This window comes from Zonotrichia leucophrys, chromosome 4A (assembly GCF_028769735.1).
Source record: "Zonotrichia leucophrys gambelii isolate GWCS_2022_RI chromosome 4A, RI_Zleu_2.0, whole genome shotgun sequence".
Lineage (NCBI taxonomy): Eukaryota > Metazoa > Chordata > Aves > Passeriformes > Passerellidae > Zonotrichia > Zonotrichia leucophrys.
Genome location: NC_088174.1, coordinates 4,348,070 through 4,375,518, shown reverse-complemented (window position 1 = coordinate 4,375,518; position 27,449 = coordinate 4,348,070). Strand labels below are relative to the sequence as shown.

At 41.5% G+C, this 27,449-nt stretch overlaps 2 protein-coding genes across 4 annotated transcripts in view; both read left to right on the top strand.

Moving 5' to 3' along the window:
- The window catches only part of TAF1 (TATA-box binding protein associated factor 1), a 29,919-nt gene extending 25,619 nt beyond the window's left edge, over positions 1–4,300 (top strand). For both annotated transcript variants that reach the window (XM_064713152.1, XM_064713151.1), the window contains 4 exons: positions 1,288–1,386; positions 1,568–1,718; positions 2,434–2,611; positions 3,632–4,300. In XM_064713152.1, coding sequence (XP_064569222.1) covers positions 1,288–1,386; positions 1,568–1,718; positions 2,434–2,611; positions 3,632–3,848 — 645 coding nt within the window. In that variant the 3' untranslated portion in view covers positions 3,849–4,300. The remainder of the gene's footprint in view (positions 1–1,287; positions 1,387–1,567; positions 1,719–2,433; positions 2,612–3,631) is intronic.
- Positions 4,301–4,974: 674 nt separating this feature from the next.
- On the top strand, positions 4,975–27,371 carry OGT (O-linked N-acetylglucosamine (GlcNAc) transferase). 2 transcript variants are annotated; one of them, XM_064713154.1, is made up of 22 exons: positions 4,975–5,158; positions 8,751–8,901; positions 9,680–9,923; positions 11,443–11,511; positions 14,505–14,621; positions 15,913–15,992; positions 17,191–17,386; positions 17,676–17,816; positions 17,986–18,086; positions 18,279–18,432; positions 18,535–18,636; positions 18,821–19,000; positions 19,723–19,881; positions 20,503–20,592; positions 21,322–21,447; positions 21,853–22,023; positions 22,133–22,249; positions 22,328–22,495; positions 24,397–24,549; positions 25,187–25,439; positions 25,649–25,772; positions 26,316–27,371. In XM_064713154.1, the coding sequence occupies exons 1-22, from the start codon at positions 5,122–5,124 to the stop codon at positions 26,488–26,490; spliced, it is 3,108 nt and encodes a 1,035-aa protein (XP_064569224.1). In that variant the 5' UTR covers positions 4,975–5,121; the 3' UTR covers positions 26,491–27,371. The 2 variants fall into 2 exon arrangements, with proteins under 2 accessions (XP_064569224.1, XP_064569223.1); XM_064713153.1 differs by having other exon boundaries at positions 8,721–8,901.
- Positions 27,372–27,449: the final 78 nt, after the last annotated feature.

The following is a 27,449-nucleotide window of genomic DNA, read 5'->3' as shown; positions in this document are numbered from 1 at the left end:
TGGTGACTCATGCTACAGAGGGTTAATATGCAATCCCTTGTTAATTCTGAATAAGGAAATGGTGAAGGATATTCTACACATTCACAAGATCATAATTAGATTATTATGGTTGCATCCAGTGACAATTAGGAGCTTGGAACATATGGTTGCCACTGTAGATACCTTATAGTTGTAAAAGGAAAATCAGACAGGTTAAAGGCATTAAATAATTAGAAATTAACTTGTTACAGTAACCACAGAATATTTTTCCTTAGCCTTTATTCTGTATTAAACAAAACAATAAATATTGAAGGAGAGGGAATAGCAGAAGGATGTGCAGTAATAGGAGCATGAAAATAAATTACCAGGAGGATGAAGAAGGTGAGGGGAGCCATAAGACTGAAAGTGGTACCAGAAAGACTGGTGAGAGCTATTCTGAACAATGCAGGCAAACAGAGATTGGTTATGAATAGCTCTGTGTAGTATTGTGGCCATCTGTAGCTTTGTGAATGCCTTCTAGATTTGGAAGTCTTCAGGCTTTCTGTAGAAATTTATAGTCTTTGGGACAGAATCATGCATGTCCTCTTTATCTTGGACTCATGGGGACTGTGGAAAGAACAGGAAGGGAAGGACTGAAAAAGATTTAGGGGAAATGCTGTATGTTTTTAAAATATATTATGAAAATAAGCATTTTTTTTACAACCTAGTGCTATTTTCCAGAAATAACTAGTTGAACAAGGAACTCTGGTCTGTGAGGCTGGAGATTCAAGGATGAGCACACCAGGTAGAAGTTTGTGGAGACTGTGCTCTCTGATCTTGCAATAAAGAGAAGAAGGATCCTTGCTCTGAGAGTGATACACAAATATTTTCTTTTCTGTCTTTCCCTTCCTGTACTGCCACACCCACCTCTGTGGCCCAGGTGTCCCTCACAGCCCCAGGTGATGTCCAGCAGTGCCCCCTCAGTGTCACTGCTGCTCTGGGTGATGTCTATCAGTGCTCCCCTCAGTGTCACTGCTGCTCTGGGTGATGTCCAGCAGTGCCCCCCTCAGTGTCACTGCTGCTCTGGGTGATGTCCAGCAGTGTCACTGCTGCTCTGGGTGATGTCTATCAGTGCCCCCCTCAGTGTCACTGCTGCTCTGGGTGATGTCCAGCAGTGCCCCCCTCAGTGTCACTACTGTTCTGGGTGCTCCCCTCAGTGTCACTGCTGCTCTGGGTGATGTCCAGCAGTGCCCCCTCAGTGTCACTGCTGCTCTGGGTGATGTCCAGCAGTGCCCCTCTCAGTGTCACTGCTCTTTTGTTCCCATCCAGATGCGCCAGGGGCGAGGTAGGCTGGGCGAGGAAGACTCTGATGTGGATATTGAAGGATTTGATGAGGATGATGATGGCAAGCCTAAGACTCCAGCCCCAGTGAGTATATTTACAGAAATCCCAGCCACAGTGTAGGTGCTGACTCTCAGGGCTGTCTGTTGAGTTTGGGAAAGTTAGCACTGGGAAATGAGGGGATGCTTCAGAGTGGACAGAGTGGGAATCTCTGATAAAAATGGCAGCAGGCTGCTGGATCTTCAGCATCCCTGTTTGTGTGACCCAGGAGGTTGAAGATGCAGATGGTGACCTTGCTGATGAAGAAGAAGGATCAGCCCAGCAGCCCCAGGCCAGTGTCCTCTATGAAGACTTGCTTATGTCTGATGGGGAGGATGATGATGATGGAAGTGATGAAGAGGGAGATAATCCTTTCTCATGTAAGTGTCCTTTTCTGATTGTTGATGAACCCAGCTGATCTCATGCTTCCAACACAAAAACATGCAGTAGAGAGCAGAGACCAAGGGGGCAAGATAAGGAAACTGGGTGAACACAAATGGGACTGAAACCAGAATAGGAATGGGAATGCTGTAAATACAGACACACATGAAAGCAGAGTCAAGACAAGATCTTGTTTATTGTATTTCATAAAGTGAAACTGCAAGTGGTTCTGAAAACAGTGCAAGTATGATTTGGTATGCAGAGCCACGAAGGGGTAGTTAAATGGATATTTAATTTGATATGAAATAGGGTTATGAATGTTAAATGTAAAATGTTAATGTTAAAACAATGTTATCACAAACAGGAAGAGGTGTACAGAGGTTATTCAGACTGTTTCTATGTTTTAATACAAACTTATGCAGAAAAGCGTATAGTGGTATTTACCAATGACTTCTGAAGGGGGAATTTTTCAGAGTAGACAAGACATAAGGCCTTTTAGGTAATGATGGCAATGAGATTGCTTTAGAATAACATCAGAATTGGGCACTCAGTGGGTGGTATCCCCTCCCAGATACCTTTTCTGCTGCCTTGTGGAGACAGGGCTTTGTAAACATTCCTTACAATCAGCACTGCAGCCTTGAACCACAGACAGTAGGTATGTGAGTGACAAAGCAAACCTGGCAGTTCCTGACCAAACTTTGGTTCATTACACAGCTATCCAGCTGAGTGAGAGTGGCAGTGACTCAGATGTGGAGCCCAATGCAGTGAGACCCAAACAGCCCCATGTTCTTCAAGAGAACACAAGGATGGGCATGGACAATGAAGAAAGCATGATGTCCTATGAAGGAGATGGTGGGGAGACATCTCATGTTATGGAGGACAGCAATATCAGGTAATTACAGCTGGTTAAAATCCCTTCTCTTAAAGATTTTTGAAGTTTTCATCATAACAACCTGAAGAATATATCATATTTTTCGTAAAGTTATCTTGTGGCTGTTCTTATTGTTGCAACCATAATTACCATTTATTCTTACTGACAGAAATTTGGGGTTGCTGTTAGATTTTCACTAATAAAAATATGAGTTAAATTAGAAGAAAAACCCACCCATTTTTTTATTTTAAGTTAGATGATTTCTTGCACATATGTAGTGGTTTTTGATGGCAGGACAAATAAAGTTTTTTATAAGCTGTCTCAAACTACAAGATGCCTTTCAAATTAAAAAGTGATTTAGCAGATTAACTTTTTTTTTCCCCTTTAAGAACAAGCATGTCCTGACTTGAAATTCAACTGCTTAGTTGAAGTCCAGAAGTATAGGAATATGCATATTCTGTATTTTGGTAGGTGTTCAATTATTAGAAAATTAAATACAACAATATCAGCTTTATTTTTTTGCATTTGAGAGAACAGCAATCTACTCTCCCTTCTTTGGGCATTCTGTAGAGTATAAGTATTTGATTCTCTGTTCTTCTTCTACTTGTGGAATTCAGTTTCTTGGTACAAATATTGATACTTTCCTAGTAAATCACAGGCATCAGAGCTGATAGGTAGCTGGGCTGGCAGGCAATGGTCATTCCAGCCCAGAATATTGACAAGAGTCATCAGGAAGTTCTAGAGAGGATGAGAATGGACTGAAAACACTCCTGCACTTGCTGTCTGCAGTGAAGGTGACAGAACCTCTTGGAGCAATCAGTTTTTCCTGCCTGGAGTGTATCAGAGTGGAGTGAAGATATTGGAATTGTTTCCCTGGTGAACTGTTTTTTCTTTAGTTTCTGTTTCAAAAAGCTGGCCAGCGACAGACTTGAAATGCACAGTCCTGGTGTTCACAGGACTTCAAGCCAACTCTTACAGCAGTTAGAGACAGAATTGCTGGTATCAGCAGCTCATTTGAAATTATTTTCTTCTTTCTTCTAGTTATGGCAGCTATGAGGAACCAGACCCCAAGTCCAACACAAGAGACACGAGTTTCAGCAGCATTGGAGGCTATGAGATCTCCGAAGAGGAGGAGGAGGAAGAGCAGCAGCGCTCGGGGCCAAGCGTGTTAAGTCAGGTCCATCTGTCTGAGGATGAGGAGGACAGTGAGGACTTTCACTCCATTGCAGGAGACAGTGACCTGGACTCAGATGAATGAACTCCCTTCCCTGAGATGATGGTCATTCTGGGCCACTCTTGGCTCCTGAATTTCTCTTGTCCCAATTTCAGTGTAGTGTGGGCTATGTTGATAAGGTTTTTTTTGTTGTTTTTAGATATTTTAATTGATTATAAAACATGTTCTATAAATGAGTAAATGGTGAAAAAGAAGCTTTAGACAAGTGTGTCCTGCTGAAGCCTTGGCTTGTTGTAGCCTGTACTGGTTCCAGAATTCAGATACAGGTTTGTATGGTTTGTTCTTCAGTCTTCATTGATGTAAAGTAATTCCTCAGAAATACTGGCCTGTTGGATACCTGCGTGTCTGTCAGGAAAAAATGCTTGCTCAGAATGAAATACTTGCTGTTGATGAACAACTGTAAGGCAATTCTCATTTCATAAAGGGGAGTTTTTTCTCTGGGACCACAAATACAGTGTCTGATGTCTGACCCCTGAGTGGTTTTGGGAACTGCCTAAAGACTACCAACACTTCAAAAACAGCTGCCCTACTTTTTCTGTAAGTTGCAACTACCTCCAGAAACCAGACTTTGGTAATGTGAACCTTTAGGAAGGCTCAGGATTCACCGGACACTGCTAATTGTCAGTGGCCCAGGGAAGCTGCTGCAGACCCTGGGATTTGGTACGGAATCCAGGTTGAGGGAACTCATGGAAATACAGCAGGAACGGGAACACAGCCGCCTTTGCTGCTGTTCCTCTGTGCGGGTACACGCTGAGCTCCGGTGTCCCGGTTGCTGAGCTCTGCTGTCCCTGTGACTGAGCTGCACTGGTGTTCCGGTGACTGAAATGTCCCAGTGAGCTCCGCTGTTTGATCTCCGCTGGCCCGTGACTGAGCTCTTCTCTCCCGCTATCTGAGCTCCGGTGTCCGAGCTCCTCAGTCCCGCTATCTGAGCTCCGCTGTCTGAGCTCCGCTGTCCCGGTGAGCGGCGGTTCCGCGGAGCCACGTGCGGGGGTACCGGGAGGTGGCGGCGCATGCGCAGTCCCGCCGGCTTTGGCGCAGCGCTGCGCGCGGAAGGATAACTTTGTTCTGATAACGCGCCGATTCCAGCAGGTCCCTCCGCCCGCCGTGTGGCAGCGCCGCCCGGCGCCGCCCGGACTCTTTTCCGCGGAGATAGTTCCGGCCGCGGCCATTCGGTACCGCCGCCGCCGCCATTTCGGGAGCGCCGCCTCAGCGCGCCGCGACCGCGGGCAGCTCGGCCCGGCCCGGCCCGAGCGCACCTTCTGCCGTCGCCGCCACAGCCTCCCCGGCCCCCGTCCCGATGGCGACCTCCGTGGGGAACGTGGCGGACAGCACAGGTACCGTGCGCTGCGGCGCCCCCGGGGACGGGCTGGCCGGGGACAGCGGGGGCCGGGCCGTGCCCTCGCCCCCGGGGCCGCTCCTCGCTGGCCGGGCCCGCGCCCGGCGGAAGTTTCCAGACGCGGCAGGGCGGGGGTGCCCCCGCCGCCTTTGTGGGGCTCCGGGCGCCCCGGGCCCGAGCGCGGTGCTGGGCGCGCTCCGGTGGGCGCTGCCCGTGGGCAGCCCCGGGCCGCTGCCGGGGAGGTGTGAGTGCGGCGGGCTCGCTGCTATATTTATCAGACTATCAGGTGACTGCGATAGAGGGCGAAGTAGGCGAAAAGCCTGACCCAAAATGTGTGTAGCTTTGCCCAGAATCGCTCGCTGCACTTAGGCAGCAGTTTTTTTTCAGCAGCCTGGTGGAATGGAAGGTGTCCCTGCCCATGGCAGTGGAATTGGAACGAGATTATCCTTAAGGTCCGTTCCAGCCCAAACCGTTGTGTGATTCTGTGGCATAGCCGGACACTACAGCGCTTTTCTGAACAGTAAGATAGCGTGTTGTATCAAGGAAAGATCCTGCCCTAAATTTAGGAACTTAAGGAATGGAGGAGAAATCTGACTCTCTCTGTAGGGCAAGAGAAAGAAGTGTTGTGCTTACTGAAAGGATGAAAGGACAGCACAGCTTTATGCCCGAGATTTTGGGTATTTCTGTAACCAGAGGGGCAGGAAGAGCTGAAATGTTGCTTGGGAAAAGCAGAAGGAAAAGGAGGATTTTTGGAGAAAGAGACGGGATAAGAGTGCGGAGATAGGGGTCTAAAGAGAATGGGTAATGATACAGAAATGTGCTGCAGCACGGTGTTTGGTACTTTCTCAGCTAGAACAGTGCGTGTGGCCAGCGAGGCTGCAGCATCCTCTTGTAGCCTGGATCCCTGCGGGTAAAGTGAGCCACGTGCGCGCTGGGAGGAATCCTGTGCTATCCAGCACCTCCCAGCTGGAGGTAACCACTGCTTCTGCCGGGAACTCGGTGCTGTCTGAGCGCAAGGTTGAGCATGAGTGTACTGCAAGTGCTTAGGATGGCATTTGTCGGGGAAAATGGCCTTGGGCGCCTTTCTGATGGTTCTGTGCAGCTTTTTGTTTCGCTCGTATTGTCTGGAAGCCTCGGGGAAGGTCATTGTCACAGCACTGTACTAGACTTTTCCAAGGTCATAGTCGAAGCATGCAGCACAAATTAGCCGAGGTACAGAAATTAATTTATGCAAGACACGAAAAGGGATTTTCCTGGCTGTGACTCTCACTGCAGTTATTTTCTTTACAAATTGATTCAGTGAGCATCCATTCATGGGCTGTCTTACGGATATTTTGCGCTGCATAACTTCCAGCCAAGTTTGTATTAAAAAGTTTCACTCATTCTGGGCTTCCTGATGTGGCTGTCCACTTCCTGCTTTTCAGTGAAATTCTGCACAATCGTTTGTAAAATAAATGCTTGGAGGTAAATGACTGGCAATTTTACACTGTTTGCCTTATCTCTGGAGACAAAGGGTGGCTTGTTTTGTAAACAGAGACACTTGATGAATGGAAGAAAGTGTCAGTGTTTCTTCTTTTGTTGCTTTTGTTAGTAGTTCTCATTCCCAGGTATTAAATCTGCACCTCCTGCTCTCTTGGCCTGGAAGTTACAACCTCAGTTTGACTTCTTGCTCTAAGTAGGCAAAATGTAGCCTTGAAATAGCGACTGAAAGCCTCTTTCCCTGCCGTCATAAGCCTTGAAGTGTAAACTTCTGGGTTGTTATGTTTTGGGGTGTTTTTTGCTTTTTTTCCCCCGCTTTGAAATTTACTGAAACAATTGAAATGTACTTGCAGAGGAAATTGAGCACACGAGCCGTGCTCTTCCTGTCTCTGGTTTCTCTGTGCCATCAGCGGAAGTTGGAAATGCCAGAAGGGCAGAACCTGTTAACAGCACAGGAACGCTCTGCTGGTGCCCAGTGTTGCTGTCAGCACCATTTATTAGTGGAGTGATTTTCAACCAGAGTTCAACATTCTCATGTTGAATAAAGGTTGTACCTTTTTATCTTTGCCAGTCGGTTTAATCAGATCGTGAAGTCCACTTTGCCCTTAGTCAGGGTTTGAAAAACAGGAATCTAATCTGGATAAGGCTACTTGGTTACTAATTTGTGAATTATCTGAAAAAGAGAGTGGCAGTGGTAGTTCCATTTTACTGTGAAACAGTTTATAGCACTGACAGAGACTGTGCAGTATCTGGAAAAACTACTGTACTTATACAGGACTTGCAGTCTTGTATTAAAACCTACTGGTGCTAAAACCCCAAATTTGAAAGTAATTTAAATGAATTGCATCAATCCCAATTTCATAAAATAAACACTGGGTAGTAAATCTGCACCTAATCTCTTTATGATTATTTTGGCTGTCTTTAAAGTTCTCACAAAAGCATGAACTTTTGTACTACCTCACTACAAAAATGTAGGCTCAGCTATTGAGGTGCTTTCTTGTATTAGGAAAGGTTTAACTGTTTCATTTAGATTCCAAATTTTAAAGCTGTAGGATGAGGTGGGAAATGTATAATGAATGGAATGGAGGGGCTGCAGAGTACAGGAGGAAAGATGAGAGATACTTGCAGTAATCGAACATTTTAATAGTAAGAGTTGTTGGTATAAAGGCAGAATTTGAAGGCCAGCACTTCTTTCAAGGATGAATGGTTGTGGGTTTTTCCAAGTTGCACTTGCTTATTTGTAAGAAATTTTCCTTCTCTCACTTCTGGTTGTTTTGCCTAAAACAGGTGGTGTTTCATTTAAGTATTTCGTTCTCCACAGTTGGGTATTAAATACTAAAACTGTTTTGTCACTCCTGTTCCAGCTAAGCCTCCAGGAGCAGTAACTCCTTTCCTGTACCCTGTCTGTTTAATGGTCCCTCCTGTAGGCCAGTTGCATAATCATTGAAGTCTGTGTTTGTCTTTCATCAGATATTGTTGTTCCAAGACCATTTTTCTTCTGTAAAAGGATTTTGACTCAGGGGAAATATAGGAGTATGTAGGATTCAATGAATGTTACCCATTGTGCTTTTTTTGCCCTTTTTTTTTAAGAATTTTCACTACTTGCACAGCAAAACTTTATTTTGTTCAAGTCCTTTATTAAAGTCTTTGTCTCATGTTTTTCATTTCCCTGTGAAATTGTTAGAACTTTTTTTTTACTTAGCAAAGCATAGGATTTTCAGTCGTGGGGAGGAGTGAGGAGAGTCATTGTTCTGTTAGCAGCACTTCCACTGTTAGGAACTAAAATATCATATCATGACAGGAGTCTCTTTCAGAATAATGGAAGTGATTAAATTGCAAATATTCACAGTCGTTACAGTCTGCATTTTTGTTATTATTAGCTGATGGAGTCAAGATCTGGTACAGATAAGATCTTAGAATCCCAACTGTCACCTGCTGTAGTGTTCCATATCATTTCAAACATTTTTATCCATTAGTTGTATACATTTTATTTTTCATTGTTTTGTTTTGTTTTGGTTTTGTTTTGTTCCCATCATCTAACTTTTTGTTTTCCCCCTTTAAATGTTTTGGTGACTCTCCAGAACCAACGAAACGTATGCTTTCCTTCCAAGGGTTAGCGGAGTTGGCTCATCGTGAGTATCAGGCAGGAGACTTTGAAGCAGCAGAGAGGCACTGCATGCAGCTCTGGAGGCAGGAGCCTGATAACACTGGTGTGCTTTTGTTGCTGTCATCCATTCACTTCCAGTGCCGCCGACTGGACAGGTAGGCTGCTGCTGCTTCCCTCTGGAGTTTTGCTTGGACTCATCAGCTTTACAACAGACAGGAGGCCTTGCCGTTGTTGGTGTGTTATTTTGATATTGAACATATTAATTAACATTGGAACATCAGCTGTATTGATGTGTATTAGTTAAAGAAGTTTTGTGGTCTGAAAGTTGTTTCTTTGTTCTTTCTGCTTGCCTGTTCCTGATCTTGCTCTCTGTGCCTCTAGCATTTTGAATTTCACTTGTTCTAGCTGTAAATTCATGTTTGCTGGTGAAGAAGTAAGAACTTTTGACTTAAGTTTGTTTTATATAGTCTTCTGATTGAAGTCATAGTAGTTCAGATATGGGAAAATAGAGTGAGTGGGGATATAACAGAACTTTACATCTAAGTCATGTCCTGCTGCTTGAAAAGAATATCAAGTGGAACATTCATACAGATGTTGGAAGAGGGATTCCTGCAGTGTTTTTTCCAAGTGTGTTGAGCTCAGGTTTGGTGAGGCAACTTGAACCCTTCTGACTAAATGAGAGCTGTCTTTGTTCAGTACAGCCTAAAATGGGAACCAGGGCAATCAGAGTTTAAAGTGGGTGGATAAAGATACAGGACAGCTCTGTAAGGCCAGATTTGCTGGCTCTGTGTTTGGCTCACCTAAGCATGAATGTTCACTAGAGTGACTAGATAAACAGACAAACACTGAATGTCAAGGGTGGGTTTGTTTGGGTGGTTTGGGTTTGTTTTTGGGTCATGGTTTCTTATTTGCTGACTGGTCTGCTTTCTCCAGGTCTGCTCACTTCAGCACTTTGGCAATCAAACAGAACCCACTGCTGGCTGAAGCCTATTCAAACCTAGGCAATGTGTACAAGGAGCGTGGACAGCTGCAGGAAGCAATTGAGCATTACAGACATGCACTGCGCCTCAAACCTGATTTCATTGATGGATATATTAATTTGGCTGCTGCACTCGTAGCTGCAGGTGATATGGAAGGAGCAGTACAGGCCTATGTGTCTGCCCTTCAGTACAATCCTGTAAGTAATGCTTTATTTTATGGAAGTCCATTCTTTATTACTGCCTTAAGACACAAAAGTAGCAGCTTTCAAAGCATGAACAATAGATAACCCTTCCAGCTTGTATACCATAAACTTAATTAAGCAGTTAATACTATTTTTAAGGATCTTTGAGAGGCTTTTGCCACAATAAATTGTGTATTGCAGTAGGGGCTGCTGGTTGGTTGCTTTTGTCTATATGGAACGTACTTAACTTTTTAGATAAAAGCTAAGCAAGGTTTGGTTTCTCTCTTCTGAAGGCAGAAGCATATTTAGCTTTATGTGCTTTAAGGTAGTACTACAGTGAGAGAATTGATGCTTAGACTTGAATGTGAGATCTTGGAAAATCACCAGGTGTTGCTTTATCACAAAGTCAGAAATTTGATGGCGATGAGCGTTGCCTTGGTAAATTTCTGCTGTAGACTGAGTTAGATTTCCATTGTGTGCTGGTTTACAGGAGCATCATTTAGGTTTTATAGGCTGAAACTGACTGTCTGTGAGTGACTCCTATAAGATTGATTGATCTGGTGTATGGATTTTTGGTTGTAACTGTTTCAAATTGTCATTTTTAGTAAACAACAGACTGCTGTCCTCTGTTTATTTTGCATCATGTTCATTAAATTTGTATAGTATTGCTCCGTGTGATAAAGGTATTTGCTTGCCCTTTGGTCAAACATTTTGATAAAAAGTACTTCAAGTGCAGCATTGGTCCCATGGGCATAAATCCTTTTTCTGTAGGAAAAGCAAACCCAGTCCAACAAGAGACTTATTGAACCTTATTTCTCTTTTCTTAAGCCAATGTGAACTTGTCTAACTTAATATGCCAGGTGGTGTGACTAGTGGATGCACTGGTTAGAATAATGTGAGATGGTTTTTTTGCAGGAGTTGAGTTTTGTTTAGGTTAGTAAATCCTTTCATTAGTGTTGACAAAATGTCTACATTCTCTCTGGTCTTTACTGCTGGATAATGCTGTTGCAGATTGTGCTTTCTTTTCAAACAAATGAAACAACAAGAACATGGGGTAAAGCTGTTGGAAAAGGATGGATTAGTGGGCAAAACAGGGAGGAAAACTTCTTTAGGAATACAGGCAGCAAAATCACTTTACATATCTTATTTAAAAGCCATAATGGCAATGGTGTATTTTAGGATTACAGGTTTGGCATTGTGGTTTAAAAAAAAAAGGGCTTGAAATGCTTACATGTGGCAAAAGGACTTAAGCTGCTGGGGGGGCATGCATTTTCAGTTTTTTATTTCTGTATAAAAGGAACTGTATTAAATACTACTTCATGTTAATTCTTTACAGTTGTACTTTTACAGTACTAAATTTGCTCAGATTATTTGTTGTTTGTAATCTTACGTCAAAAATAATTTCCATTTGTGATGTATTTATTAAGAATCCAAATTAAGCTTTCGAGGACTGGGTTGTTCCTTGCAAGTTCTCTGTGAAGACCTGTGGGGAGTGTGAAGTCCTGAAGCTGATGGTGTGATTTTGATTTTTCAGGACTTGTACTGTGTTCGTAGTGACCTGGGGAACCTGCTCAAAGCCCTGGGTCGCTTGGAAGAAGCCAAGGTAGGTGTTGGGTAGAATACATGTAAACATCAGTGTTTTGAAAACTTGAACTTTGCACCAAGTCTTCAAATCTGCGTTGATCAACAGACAGTCCGAGAAACTTCTGAAAACTGAAGGCACTGAAACACCCCAGAGTAGTTGCAGGGCAAGATATGGCATGTCCATGTTTAAAAAGTTGGTTTAAGTCAAGAAATGGAAAGTTACCAAGCCTTGCTGCTGAACTAGACTATCTGATACCATTCTGAAGTATTGGGCAGGGGCTCCATCATGCTTTCATCTGGAAATAAGTAACAATCCTTCAGATCTGAGGCTTGCCTGCTGCTGCCAAGCAGAGAGCCTGTGGTTAGCTCGAGATCCCTGTACGATGCAGGTGCTATTGAAAAGGCCGCTCTTCTAAAGTCCTTTGTGGCTTGTAAGTGGAGAAGAAACTTTCCAAATGTTACCTTGTAATATTGGCTTTTAAAGATTTTTATTCTTTTAACTTTTCCCTTCCCTTGATAGTGGAAGAAAGGCTAGTAAATAATAGCTGCAGTATGCGACACACACCACCCTCCCACCCCCATCCCCAATATCTTTTCTTCATGTCTTCCCTCTCCCCTCCCCCAAAATAAAGAAATCGGAAGGACAAAGCTGGTTTGTTTGGTAAATGAACTGATCAAAAGAAAACTTGCTGTAGTGGAAAGGTGGCTTCTAGCAGTCGTGCGTTTCCTAAACCGACAATTCGAACACCAAGATGAGTTTCAAATTCTTGGCACGTTAAAATTGGGATTGCAGAAAGAAATTGTCTTGTTACAAGCCACCTTACGCGTCCGCGCTGCCGGGGTGAGGAGTGTGGAGAAGGCAGAGCCGCTCTGGGCTCCACGGCTGTCGCTCCAAGCCCCACGCGCATGCTCAAAGTGGAGTGTATGAACAGCGTAGCTGTCTGTTTGGCTGCAGCACCAGCTGGGGAGGGCGGGCATCTTTGTGGGGTAACGGGGACAGCAGGATCCAAATTCAATATTGCTTTGTTTCTCATGAACAACTTGGATGCGTGTACCACCCTAGAGCAGCCTGATTGATTTGGTCGGATCCAGGTTGAAAACAATTGTGTAGTGGCATTCGGAGTTGAACGGTCTTTGAGACACTTGGTTCTCAGCCCACCAAGCGGACAGCTAACATGAATTGCACTTCACTGCAGCTTTAGTGTGACTGGTATAGGCCAAGACACTGCGCCTGCCTTAGGTTGCTGACTTCTTTGTTTCAGAGCTCTGGAGACACCTAGTTTGAAAGTGTTATTCCGTTTTGTGAGAACTTAATAAACGAGGAAAAACATCTCGAGTAAATTGCAATGTGTTTCTTTGGTTATCAGTCCATTTGAAAGATCAAGCCAGCAGATTCCTTACAGTTTGAACTAAAATTTAATTTCTTTGTAGATGTTTCAGAGCCTTTCTTCCAAAAAAAAAAAAGTCCCTGCTGTATGCAATTGCCCGATTAACCCTCTCCCTTCTGCATGTCTCCCTTGTTACAGACAGATTATCCTCATTCCCATGTGTTAAGACATATCCAAAAAAATGCAATTGCTTTGTTGAACTCTTACTAATGATCTTGTTTTATTTTCTCTCTTGTTTTTGGTTTTTCACCACTGATATTGTATTTAGAAGGTTTCAGGTGGGTGAAACCTCCTATTCCATGCGTAAGGTGCCTCGCTGAAGGGAGCTCGAGGCCTGGATCTAGGGCAGACACACACCTCCTCCTCCTCTTCCAGCAAGGAACGCACCGAAAAGTCACATGATGAGAAATATGGTAACGGGTTTGTAACTGCCACAGCAAAACCATTTGCCTCCATGCCTGAATCTTCTGTCTTGTGGCTTCAGAAACAGCTTAAAATATTTAATTACAAGCAAGTAATGTAAGAATATTTTATACTATTAGCCACAAATTCTTTCAAAGAAATAAAGTAAAAGTAAATTAAAATATTTTTTAAAGAAATAATTGGAGATAGTTAATAGTAAAAGCTTCTAACTCTTCCGGTTGTTCATTTTTTTCCTTTTTTCTTCTTTGTTTGGATTGCAGCGTTCTGCTCTTCTGATGATGCGCTGTGATCCTGCAGTAGCGCAAAGGCTGCGCAGCGGTAACGCGCATTGCGTGCGATTCAAGCCCCCGTGAACGGTTGACTCGATGATTAATCTCTGATCGGGCGACTGCCCGAGCTCCAGGCTGCAGCCTTTTGAACAAAAATTGGCTTGTAACGCATTTCCACAGTCCAGACATCAAATTTAACATGCGAGTTTTGTGTGGGCCTGTCTGGTAGATTAATGATTCTGGTTGGCTGTTCACTGCACCTTGGGGCGATCACTAGAGCCAAGCAGTTCGCAGCGATAGCGTGGCGCCGTGCTGGGTAGGATGCGCAGCGATTTCTTGCGCTTGCATTACAGGGACCTAAACCTTCGTGCAATCCTGTCATTTGAGGTTTTGGAGCTGTAGGAGAGGTTCAATTGTGTTTAAAGAAACTGGGGAAGCAAGATGTGGCTGGGGTGTGTCATCGCATTTGACAAGCACACTTTAAACTTTATCTTTTTCAGTAGTTTTTTTCTTCTTTTTTTATTTTTTTTAAACTAATTTCTATCAGCTTTAGAATATTTGAAAATTTTGTTTCAGAGTAAAGTTGTTTTTACACGGTAATTTTTTTATTTTTATGCACTTAAAGGCAGCAGATCTTCTGGTGAGCTACTTGAATTGTTTCTAAGATGATTTTTGTGTCAATCTAGTGTCTGAAGGAATGTTAATCTGTTACAGCATAACTGAAAAATGGTGGGCTTGCACCTGGGTTTTGGTTTGCGCTGGCGCAGGATCAACAACAGTTTGCAGCGCATTAGTTTTGGCGCAAGCTAGCCTATACTGCAGGGTCACTTTTGGCTGGTTAGAGAAGGCATACTAACAATTATTTTTTCTCATTTTTTTCTTTTTACAAATATTCCCCTTCCCTTGTATCTCTCTTCTTTAACTATTCCAAGGCGTGTTACTTAAAAGCAATTGAGACTCAACCAAACTTTGCAGTGGCTTGGAGTAATCTTGGCTGTGTTTTCAATGCCCAAGGAGAAATTTGGCTTGCAATTCATCACTTTGAAAAGGTAACTACCTAAGGGAGTCAGCTTCACTGCTAGATTTACATGTACATGCAGTTGTGTGCTTGCAGGTGATAAATATTTTGGTAGTGGAGAACTTTATGTGATCCTGTTAATTGTTTTTTTAAACTTGCTGATGTTTCAAACGGCCTGGATGGTAGTAGAGACACTTAGAACTCCCCTAGGACTTCACACATGTCAAATATGAGAAAATTAATTAAATTCTTCTTCAGCCCTTTCCTGTACTAAATTTTTTAAAAACCTGATTTGATGATACTGTTTTGTGTGTGAGAGAAAGAATCAACTTGGTGCTTAAATCATTTTGCCTTAGGATTTTTGTTCAGGTATTACTGTCCTTTGAGTAATTGAGAAGAACAATTTTAAGTGACACCTTAATTCCTCTTCTCCAGGGTTATTTTTCAGTACTGTTCAGATTTCCCTAGATTAGTGTCATTAAGAGTTGTCTGAGACCTTCCAATTAGTGTCGTAATTAATTTTGTCCTCATCTCTGAAGTTTCTAGAGTGCCCTAAAGCTGAATTTAAGACGTGGCAACAATTTCTTCCTGAAACTCATGGCTTTAAATGTACAGAAAAAAGCCTAGCTGCTCAAGATTTTTGTTTGGATCTGTGTCCATGATAGATGAAGTATTTTAATTTGGAATTAATAGTTCCCATAAGACTGTAAGAGTGAGGCTTGTCAAATACTCATATGCAGCTTTATGCTGCAGTTTCTGTAACATCATCAGTTTTAAGTGATTTTTTGCATTTTATTAGTTTTGAAGGGAGCAAAGATGTTTTAGTTAGATGGCTACTCAATTTTCCCTGCACATGTGATGTATTTGCTATTTCCTTGATCTTGTGAACAGCCTGTTCTCCTGCACTGGTAAAGCTTTAAAATTCTGTCTTACTTTGCAGTAGGTAAAGGATACAGATAAGGGTTTTTTATGGTTTCTTCTCTAAAAACAAGCTAAAGACAACGTAGCATCAGTAGACAGGAGTGTTCAGTATGATCAGCCTAATGAGAAATAAATGCTTAACACTTTATTCTGCAGTAGTTGCAACTCGGTAGGTAAGCAAATAAATAAATTTGAAGGTAGTACATGCTTCACTTCTACAGATAAATAACTTTGCTCTGTGATTGGTTTGTGTGTTTTCCTTCCTTACTGGATTATTGATAAAGTCTTAAAAACTTACAGATTATATTTATCAAATTTTTAAAAAGCAGCAAACAACTCAGTTTCATAGAAAATATGTTTGTGTTTAATGCTCAAAACTTTTACTTCAAAACCATTTTCAGGCTGTAACACTTGACCCAAATTTTTTGGATGCTTATATCAATCTGGGAAATGTTCTGAAGGAGGCAAGGATATTTGACAGGTAAGCAGATCAGTACTGTTGCTCTCTGTGGCTTGGCAGATATATCAAGATACAGATTGTGTTCCTTCTGTAAATTGTCTGTGGTAGCAAAGACTTCAAGTCTAAGCTTAGCCAGCAAATGGCTTTGAAGTGCAGACAGACCAGGCTACTGGTCTATTTAAATAAAAATAAAAAATTCCAGTGATATGTATTCTTTCATGTTGCTTTCTTGTACTTAATGCATTGTCAAAACCAAGAGTTTCTGATGAAAATAGATTTGAAATTAGGGCTCGGGAGGGTGAAAATAAGATGCACAAGAAAGAACTGAATGCTGGATTTCTCTGTTTTCATTAAGTGATTCAGAACATGATTTGCAAGTGTGTCTCTTCTAAAATTTCTCTTCTGTGTGAGACATACTGGAATGGCAGAATTCAGCTAAACATGTGATTGAATATTCTGTATTTCTGACATGTCTGCCTGATGTTATTGCCTTGGGTTGCAGTAGTGTTGCTGTGTTGCTGAACTAACCTGTTCTGAGACCTCTAATCCGATACGTGAGTCTTCTGTTTCTGGGAAAAGATCCAGGCTGTTCTGTTTATATGCAGTGTAGCATATTGCATCTGTTAATTGGTTTTTAATTTCTGATAGCTGTGGTTTGTGGCCCCAGATTTAATAAAAGCTTGCAGGGAACAGGTTAATTATCTGCATTGCACACAGTCTAAATGACTCAGTGATGTCTGATTGCATCATGAATTAGAGGACCAAACAGAGGCATGTTTTTCTGTAATTTCAGATTTTGCATCACCTTTTAAAGATTTACTTACAGATATATGGTTTTCCTAGAAATTTGATTTAAATACATCAGCCATTTATATAGTGCTATAGGATCATATAATTAAGGATTTCACTTTTGAAGAAAGTGATGATTTAAGTCTAACTAATGGTAGGTTAGTGATGAGAATAAAGATGTAATGTGATACTGTTTATCTTGTTAAAATTGAATAATAAACTGGCAAAAAATGGGGTAAGGAAAAAGAGGGGTTTTTCCTAGTAATGACAAGTGTTAAAAAAAAGAACCCGAAAGCTTTCCTTGTTTTCCAGAAGACCTAATGTTGTTCAGTATGCACTGTACCCAGGTAAATAATTCCTGCTCTCTGGGTGATTGTTTACCTTTTTATCTGATGATTGTTTACCTCTTTTTTCCTTTGTTTTGTTGCAGAGCTGTGGCAGCTTACCTGCGAGCCTTGAGTCTGAGCCCGAATCACGCAGTGGTGCACGGCAACCTTGCCTGTGTGTACTATGAGCAGGGCCTGATAGACCTGGCCATAGACACCTACAGGAGGGCCATTGAGCTGCAGCCCCACTTCCCTGACGCCTACTGCAACTTGGCCAATGCCTTGAAGGAGAAAGGCAGTGTAAGGAGCACTTCTTTCTGCTTAAAATTACTGTGAATGCTTTTTTAATAGGCACCAGCTGTCACCAATTTGTTAAGTTGTTGAGCAAGTTGTTAAGATGGATGTTAACCTCACTTAAAAGGAAGAATAATTCAGGAAATCTCCATCTTGAACCTTTTAAAAGTGATTGTATGATGACTTTTCATAAACAGTGCTTTTACAATAAATGTAGTGTTATATATAATAATAAATAACATTAAAGAATTATAAATAATAACAATAAATATTAACAGTGCCCCTTTTTTTGAAGGTGGTAGAAGCAGAGGAATGCTACAACACAGCCCTTCGACTTTGTCCCACTCATGCAGACTCACTCAACAATCTGGCAAACATCAAGCGGGAGCAGGGCAATATTGAGGAAGCTGTGCGGCTTTATCGGAAGGCTCTTGAGGTACAGCTGGGTGTGAGGGGGAGAGGGGGCTGCTTCTGCATGGGAATGTGTAATAGGACAGAGGTTTTCTTCTCCTTTCTCTAAAAAAAAATGTAAAAAAATACAATAATAAATGCATAACTATTTTTGCTGTGATGTTTGAGACACAGTCAACTTCTTTTTCTTCCAGGTGTTTCCAGAGTTTGCTGCAGCACATTCGAACTTAGCAAGTGTTCTGCAACAGCAGGGCAAGTTACAGGAAGCTCTGATGCATTACAAAGAGGCTATTAGGTAAATGGATACTCCCTGTAAGAGTCCCAGCCTTTCCTAATGGGAAAGTGCCTGGATTTGTATAGAAGATGATTTAGTCATTTGTTGTAATTTTCATAGTTGCTCTTCAGATGGAAAAGTCTGGATATGAACATGTTTTCTCACCAGAGGAGGAGCTTTTCTTGTTCATGATATATAATCTTTATTTTTCAGAATCAGCCCCACGTTTGCAGATGCTTATTCTAATATGGGAAACACTTTGAAGGAGATGCAGGATGTTCAGGGAGCTCTGCAGTGCTACACCCGTGCCATTCAGATAAACCCAGCTTTTGCTGATGCCCACAGCAACCTGGCCTCGATTCACAAGGTAGCACATGGGAATGATTCACTCTTACAAGAGTGGTGGGGCACTGTGAGTAGTTACCCTGAGGATATTTTTACCTGCTGACTCATTTCTGTATCTTCACAGGATTCAGGGAATATACCAGAAGCCATTGCCTCTTACCGTACTGCTCTGAAACTGAAACCTGATTTCCCAGATGCCTATTGCAACTTGGCCCACTGTTTGCAGGTGAGGAAGATGAGGCTTTGAAAGACTTCAGTCTTAAATTAGAAGATAAGATTTTACAGTCATTAACAGTAATTACAGAAGTTCTCACTTCCATTTTTGGAAGAAAGTTAATCTCAACCTCTGAAATAACTGATACAGGCTGGTGGAAGCTGTTGTTGTAATCTTTGTTTTTCTTTCTTTATAGATTGTCTGTGACTGGACAGACTATGATGAAAGAATGAAGAAGCTGGTCAGCATTGTAGCTGATCAGCTGGAGAAAAACAGACTGCCCTCTGTACACCCACATCATAGCATGCTGTATCCCCTGTCTCACAGTTTTAGGAAGGCAATTGCTGAGAGACATGGAAATCTCTGTTTGGACAAGGTAGGAAGTTCTGTACAGGCCAGTTGTTGATTGAAGTCCTTTGAGGCTTTGTCTGTTCCTACTCAAAATCTAATACTCAATTTGTCAGTATTAGCCTTTGTAAGCTTTCTGAGTCACTGACATGTGAAGAGGTGGGATGTAATGTTCATAGCTATTAGTGCTTGTGAGTTTTGAGACAGACTACTTGTGCAGGTGCCATTTATAATTAAAAATGTGCTGTCAGCTGGTGGGAGGGTCCAGTTAACTAATGGAAGGTAACACTTTGTCACAGTGACTTGTCTGAGTAGCCTGATAATCCTGTCAGAGATAGTGGTTGCCAGCTGATGCCTGGGTAAGATGGAGAGCAAAGAACAGAAAAACACTGTGGTGGCTTACAGCAGTGCTGTTCTGGTCACCAGTGACTTGTGGTTTGAGAACTTCCTGAGGATCGTGGTGTGGTATCAGGATATTTAATAATTGGGGTGGAATACTGAAAAGCAGAAATGTGCTGGTGGTGTCTGTATTTGTGTGAGAGCAGCGACATCACATCTTGTGACACAGTGTGTGGGCACTGCACTTGGCTCCAGTGGAATACGTAGAGCACAGGTTTGGAACAGCAGATGTCCATGACTGCCTGCTTGAATGTGGGATAAGGTTAATTCTGCAAACTCCTAGGGGGGTTTTGTCCCTTTGTTTAGATTTTAATTCCTGGGTTTTTAAACACTTGTGTGTTTTCTTGGCAGATTAATGTTCTTCACAAGCCACCATATGAGCATCCCAAGGATTTGAAGGCCAGTGAAGGTCGACTGCGTATTGGCTACGTGAGCTCTGATTTTGGAAACCATCCAACCTCACACCTAATGCAGTCAATTCCAGGCATGCATAACCCAGACAAATTCGAGGTAAAAATAAAAATGGCATGCTTAAAGCTCTAAATATGCCTGTAAGTGGCACTTTTTTTTCCCCTTGGTGCAAGCAATTAAATCAGGAAAGAGCAAAATTTTGCTTCTGGGGTTGGTTTTTTAATGGGTTGATGAGTTCTTCAGCCCAAATCATCCTCCTTTACCAATATGAAGTGCTGTTTTCAGATACACTTGTGGTTTCCTACTTGGGAGAACCAGTCACTGTTAAAAAGCTTCCCTGAGGCTTGGCTTGCCTATTCAACCTGATTCATAGTTATGATTCTCACTAATTACAAAGTCAGAGGTGACTTGAAGGCATCTTAGACATCTAATTCTCATGCAGATCTGTCTGTTAAGGTTACTTTGCCTTGCACTGATGAGAAGATTGGATATATATCTGTGCAGGATGCAGTGCCATTCTCTGGCACAGAGCTAAGCCTGGTTCAAATGTGTCAAAAAATGGCTCAATGCCTCTTTCTTGGCTTCTTTCTCAACTGGTGAATGCCATGTAAATAACTATGATTTATGTGAAACTGGATGTAATTTAAAATCACAATATAGCACAGTTATTTTACAGACAAGTTGTCATAGATACTCACTTTTTGGTGCCTCTTATTTTAGGTATTCTGTTATGCCCTGAGTCCTGATGATGGGACAAACTTCCGTGTAAAAGTGATGGCTGAAGCAAATCATTTCATTGACTTATCTCAGGTGAGCTTGTTTTATGCATTGACCTTCTAGCAAACCTAAATTTTTCTAAATAAGGAAAGAAATGAATCTGTGGTTTGAGATTCTTAGTTGCAATTATTTCTTGAATTAGGCTGATGTTAGTCTCGAGAATTTGAAATTTGTAGTTTATTGGCATTATGCCCTACTTCAGATGTGGTGGTTATCTTGTGACCTCTGATTATTAAAAAGTAACATCAATATTTAATAACTCTCACGTTAAGTCTCAAGATAAGTCATATTTAAATGTCATGGAGAAGTCAAGATGTCACAACTGCAAATACATTGAAGCTTGCCTTAGGTTCAGTGTGAAAACTGACCAGGATTTCAGTATACACAGAAGTCAAGGCAAAGCCCTGTAGTGTAATTAACTGGCTTATTGTTGATGTTCATTTTGATCTTCTGTACTACCTTAGTTTGTGAACGTGTCACTTGCCCTGTGTGAGCTTTAATTACTAATTAGGTGTGGGGGAGGATGTTCTGGTTTCTATAACCTCAGTTTCTGGCCTTTAGCTTTTGTTTTACTGCTACTCAGCTCTGCTGCTGCACTGAGGATTTACACTTCTGTAAAGCCAGAATTAACAAGATTTAAGTCTCACTTAAATTAAATTATGCAGTTGGCATCTGTCCATTGTTACACTGATGACTAACCACATTTATTGCTGGGAGACTGAAAACAAAAAATTATGTATTTATCTATTTATTTATTCTTAGATACCATGTAATGGAAAAGCAGCAGACCGCATCCATCAGGACGGGATTCACATTCTCATTAACATGAATGGCTACACCAAAGGAGCCCGAAATGAATTGTTTGCCCTGAGACCAGCACCTATTCAGGTAACTAAACTCTTAGTAAGCCAGAATCAATGTCAGGAGTTTTTTGGGGAGATTTTTTGACTGAGGATTTTCTAAAATGCCTATGGAAAGAGAATGAGAGGAACCTTAATCAGAGTCATTCTAGACTACAGGAGTTGTCTCAGGTGAGAGAAGCTGTATTTACTGATCGTTGCCTTCAAGCTGCACATTGTGGGGAAAATTTGCTTGAGAGATCAATTTTAGAGCATATATGAGCTGTTCACTGTCTTGGTATGGAAAGTGTAGAATTAGGGGTTGATCTTCAGTTAGTAAAGCAGAAAAAGAAACTTGAACCTGTATGTGGCAAATGTAAGTTAAAATTGATTTTTAACTGCCTTGATTTTTGCAATGCACATGGAACTGAAGCTTTGCTTTCTTGTTTTTTAGGCAATGTGGCTAGGATATCCTGGAACCAGTGGGGCATTGTTCATGGATTATATCATCACAGATAAAGAAACTTCACCAGTTGAGGTGGCTGAGCAGTATTCAGAGAAATTAGCTTACATGCCGAACACTTTCTTTATTGGAGACCATGCCAACATGTTCCCCCATCTGAAGGTACGTTGGAAGTAAAGTAGGTGTTTTCCATAGGTGTCTTTATGAAATGGCACTTGGTGTAGTATTGGTAAGGGGTCTTGTAACTTCTTGAAATCTTTTCTCTTGACAGAAAAAAGCAGTGATTGATTTCAAGTCCAATGGCCATATTTATGATAACAGGATTGTTTTGAATGGCATTGACTTGAAGGCATTCCTGGACAGCCTTCCTGATGTCAAGATCGTTAAGGTGAGAGCTGCTCTTGTCTGTGTACAATCCTGGGGCCTGCAGGTGGAACTCCTCTGACCCCTGTGTGATTTATTTCAGATGAAGTGTCCTGACAGCTGTGACAACGCCGATGGCAATGCCGCCCTCAGCATGCCCGTGATCCCTATGAACACCATTGCAGAGGCTGTGATTGAGATGATAAACCGTGGGCAAATTCAGATTACTATCAATGGCTTCAACATCAGTAATGGATTAGCAACTACTCAGGTGAGGCACTTCAGGACACTGGTATTTATGTTATATATGTGTGTTTTAACATAGCAATGAAGAAAAACCTCCAAGCAAATGTGTTTTCTGTCGTGTTGATTCCTTTAGTTGTCATACTGAAGGAAGCTCATTATAAGCCACAGATGTACTGGAAGATGATCTTCCCCCCAAAGATAGAGGAATTGTATCTAGAGGTATCTAAAGTCCAAAGAAATTCTTTCTTGTTGCATAAAGAAGATATTTGCTTGTTCTGAATTTGAAGGCAAGATTTCCCTGCAGCCTACCAAGATTTGTGACCTGTGTGTTTTTCTGTTAGAAAAAAAAATGGCTGAGTAATAGGATAGAGGCAAAGTTATTTCACTGTATTTCAACATTTATTCATCTCCTTACATCTTCCTAGAATTTTACACTATATTAGCACCTCTCAGTGCTTAACAGTTCATGGGATTTTAGTGACAGTTGCTGGTATTTAACTTTTCCACTGCAGAACAGTTTGTTCCTTATATTCTGACATAAGCATCACTCGGTATCTTGTGAATTTTATTCAGTTTACAGTTCCTCAGGAACCTCTTTTACATCACTTTGATACCTTTTATTACCACTACTCTGTTCATAACCTCATAGCTTGGTTTATTTTTGAATTCTTTTCTTCACAACTGAGACTTTTCTTTGAGTTGGTCATAGTTTCTCTTAGCTTGGTCAGTAAGGCTGTTAGCAATTTTTCTGAAGCTGTCATCTGAGAATCATAGAGAATTCTTCTCTTAACACTCCCACCACTGAGATCAAAGACTCTCACCTCTGTCTGTGCACTTCTAAAACAGGATTTCTGTCTTTCTGTGACATTAATGTAGCACTTCTTTGTGCTGAGATCAGCTACTTTTGGGCATAGGTCAACAAGAACTGATCACTGTGTTTTTGAGGTCTCAGTGACCTGAATTAGTAGCATATTTACCAACTTCAATTGTGCATCTTCTAACAGTGACAGTGAGTCATTGTCATTCACATCAAGTGTGTCATCAGTGGCTGGCTGCAATGCCACTATCTAAATTTTTAATGCCTATGTATGTAAAAATACACATATATACAGAAAAAGGCTCTGAGTAGCTGTGTTGGCCTCTCTGTTTATCTGATTTTGATCCCATCATGGCTTGTCATTAATTAAAAATCCTGCTTCCATTTTACTAATCCTCAAGACTCTTGCATGGTAACTTGATTATTCCAACTTCATCCTCTGCTCCTTTTTATTAGCATATTCCTATCCTTTGTGAAGGCTTCTTAAAAGTTTGTCATTAACTCTTCTTATTTTCAGCATTTTCATTATTTTCTTTGTCAACTGGTTCCTTACAGTCCTATCAGTTACATACGAGTCTGCCTCTATTGATTATCTGTTCAGTGCTTACTGTGTTCTATCTTAAAAAAGAGAAGCACACACAAAAAATCCACCCAAAAATAAACCACAAAAATCCAAACAAACCAAACCTCAGCTTTGCTTTCTAAATACCTTTTTATTCTGTCTTTCAGTTTTAATTTCATTTTTGGTCTCAAGGAAATTATGTGACCTTAAGGAGGATAGGATTCCATGTGTAATGCCTCTTTATATGATTCTTCTTTCCAATTATTCCAGTTACTTGGAATTTCGGGGAGATATAGGAAGGGCATGAAAATGCCCAGTGTTTTTTGCCTTGGTGGTTGCAACATTGTGGCATCCACAAACGTGTACACATACCAGTTAAATTCTTGCTGTGGGTAAGTAGACAATTTTGTTTTGTATCATAAAACCAAAGATGTACTTACAGTAATTTGTTATGCTAACAAATGTGTCTCAGGACAATTCCACAGGGCTTAGTCTTGTTTCCTGCAGTTTCAGTGTTTCAGTACTTTTTTTTTTTTAATTATTTTAGATAAACAACAAAGCAGCAACTGGTGAAGAAGTTCCACGGACTATAATTGTCACTACCCGTTCTCAGTACGGCCTACCAGAGGATGCTGTTGTGTACTGTAACTTCAATCAGCTCTATAAGATTGATCCTTCCACCTTGCAGATGTGGGCTAATGTGAGTATCTGTATCCAGCAGGAAATCTAAGGTCAGACTCTGGCAAAGCTGTTCAAGTTAGCAGAAACTTCATGCAAGTGAACTTGTCTGTGGAAAACATTGACCTTGAGAGATTTGAATCCTACAGTGCTCATGTCGCAGGGCTTAGTGTTAGTAGCATATAGAGGATTTTAGATGTATTTCCAGTTGTTATCTGTGTATCTAGCCAGTCAAAATTTATGTTTGGCACAGCTTAAGTATGCTAGTTCTCTATTGTGAAATAGTTTTGGATTTCCTTAGTTTCTGCAGTTGAGTTGTACCAAATGCCAAGACCAGTTATATTAATAAATGTGAGTGGAGGGCATTTTTATCAGGTTCCAGCTTACAGTGTATTGTATAAATGAGATCATAAAGTTCAGTACTTACCCTCTTAAGGAACTGCTCTGTACACTGTTGCTCAGAGTTGCTGTCTCTTTCAGTGGGATCAGAAATGCAATCCCAGTGATCTCATTCATAATGATGATCTCTTCAATTTCTGCTCTATACCTCAAAGAATGATGACGCCTTCCACTTCATTTTAGTATGTGGCAATTTCTTGTTTAGAAAAGTAAATATTCTTCTCTGAACTTCCTGTATTTTCTTCTTATTTTTGTTACAGATCCTTAAAAGAGTTCCCAACAGTGTGCTGTGGCTGCTGCGCTTCCCAGCTGTAGGAGAGCCCAATATCCAGCAGTACGCACAAAACTTGGGCCTTGCCCAAAACCGAATCATCTTTTCACCTGTTGCCCCCAAAGAAGAGCATGTGAGGAGAGGGCAGTTGGCTGATGTTTGTCTGGACACTCCCCTTTGCAATGGGCACACAACTGGCATGGATGTGCTCTGGGCTGGGACTCCCATGGTCACTATGCCAGGTAATGCAGCAGGGAACCTACATTGAATACATGGCTTGGAATATTAGTAATTTTTTACTAATTAGTAATTAGTAATGGAAGCAAACACATCAAACTGTGCCTTTTGTAGAGTCAGAAGGAAACTAGCTCCTGTGTGATAAGTTACTTGATGAACTCATTCCTGGTTGTTTTTGTTGGTTTTGATGTGCCTTTGATTTTCTTTTCTTCAGGCGAGACTCTGGCCTCACGAGTTGCTGCCTCACAGCTCACTTGCCTGGGTTGTCTTGAGCTCATTGCAAAAAGCAGACAGGAGTATGAGGATATTGCTGTGAAACTGGGAACTGACCTGGAATAGTAAGCAAACTTGGACTCTGGAATGTGGGAGCATCAAGAATGCAGAGTATTTGGGCACAGTGCTGAGGCATCAGTAGTTTTAATCCTGCAGATATTTTATATGTAAAATAGCTGGGCAGTCCTCTTCTAGAGGTATCTTGTGTTGCAGTTAAATCAGCTTCTGCTTTTATGGTAACTTAACAACACTCCCAATTGAGTAACAATTCTGAAGAAACTGCTTATATGCAAAAGTGCAATACAGTTTTATTCTTTTTAAATAGAAGATTAAGCAGTTTGTCACTTAAAATCAAGCTGTAAAGTGTTTACTGCCTTACAGATAATGCAACAAGTTGATGTTGCAGCTCTTCTGATTTGAAGTAATTGTGCTGGTCTGTATCAGAAATGAGAGGAGATAGAACAGGAATTTGGTGGAGGTGGGGAGCAGGTGTTTGTGAAACAGTTGTACAGACAGTTCTGGGTTAGCTGAAAGCAGCAGGTTTCAGAGGTAAACAGTATGATGTATTGTCTGGAACATCTCATGACTGCTTTAACTCTCTTTTGTAGCCTGAAAAAAATCCGTGGCAAAGTGTGGAAGCAGAGAATATCCAGCCCTCTGTTCAACACGAAGCAGTACACGATGGACCTGGAGCGGCTCTACCTGCAGATGTGGGATCACTACGCTGCGGGCAACAAACCCGACCACATGATCAAAGCCGTGGAGGCCAGCGAGTCTGCATGAACAGAGACACACTGGGCCTGCCCTCCAAACTCTCCAGGAACTGAGCCTCTCCAACACCTGTGCAGAGATGATCAGCTAAAAACTGTGCATTTCTACTTAATCTGCCTGGTACTCTGTGGCTGAAGTAATACATGATGGTGATTAAAGCACAGCCAGACTTATTTCTTGCATGATAGGGAAAGACTCAATAGAGCCTGGGATCCTTTTATTCCATGAGGAATTTGAATGGGATTGAGCCGTGTACATGTGAGCCTGTGTGTATGAGTGACAAAGTGGTTGCTGGGGGAAGTTTGAACTGCCCAACCAGTTTATGATATCATGGATTGATTTAATCTTCCTACAAACCTCTCTCCTTTTACGTGGATTGGGAATTGGAGCGTTTTAACACTTGATTTTGGGTACTCCTGTTGGTATATATGTGGTTCTCCCATGACAAGATTTCCAGCTAGCGAGTTGCTCCCTGTGTTAATTTCTAAACTGCGTGGACTGAAAGGGCGTATGTGCTGGTGTAGTCTTTTTTTATAGGTTTTATAAACCACTTGAGCCTATATCAGCCTTTTAATGTTTGACCTCTGTTTTGGAGCTCTCTCTGTAATGTGTTGGTTAAGATAAGGACTTTTGTTTTTTTGTTTTGTTTTGTTTTATAAGCTTCTCCAATAATTCAGCTAATTGGCTTCATGATGGCAGCTCCTATTCTGTTAAAAAACCAAATTTAATTTGAAATTAATCCTTCCCACAGGTGTTTGAGGTGAACACAAACTGGTGCCAAATACAGATCTTTCAGGAATGATTGTTAATTATGTATAGGGGTGCAGTCCTAGGTACTGTAGCAAAGACTTTAAAAAAAAAAAATAAAGCTTTGGTTTGCCAGTTTGATTTGACCGGTGTGTCACGTTTTGTGGTGCTGTCAGAAAGAAAAGCTTGCTGGCCTTTACTCTTCCTTTGTGTACCGGTTTGGG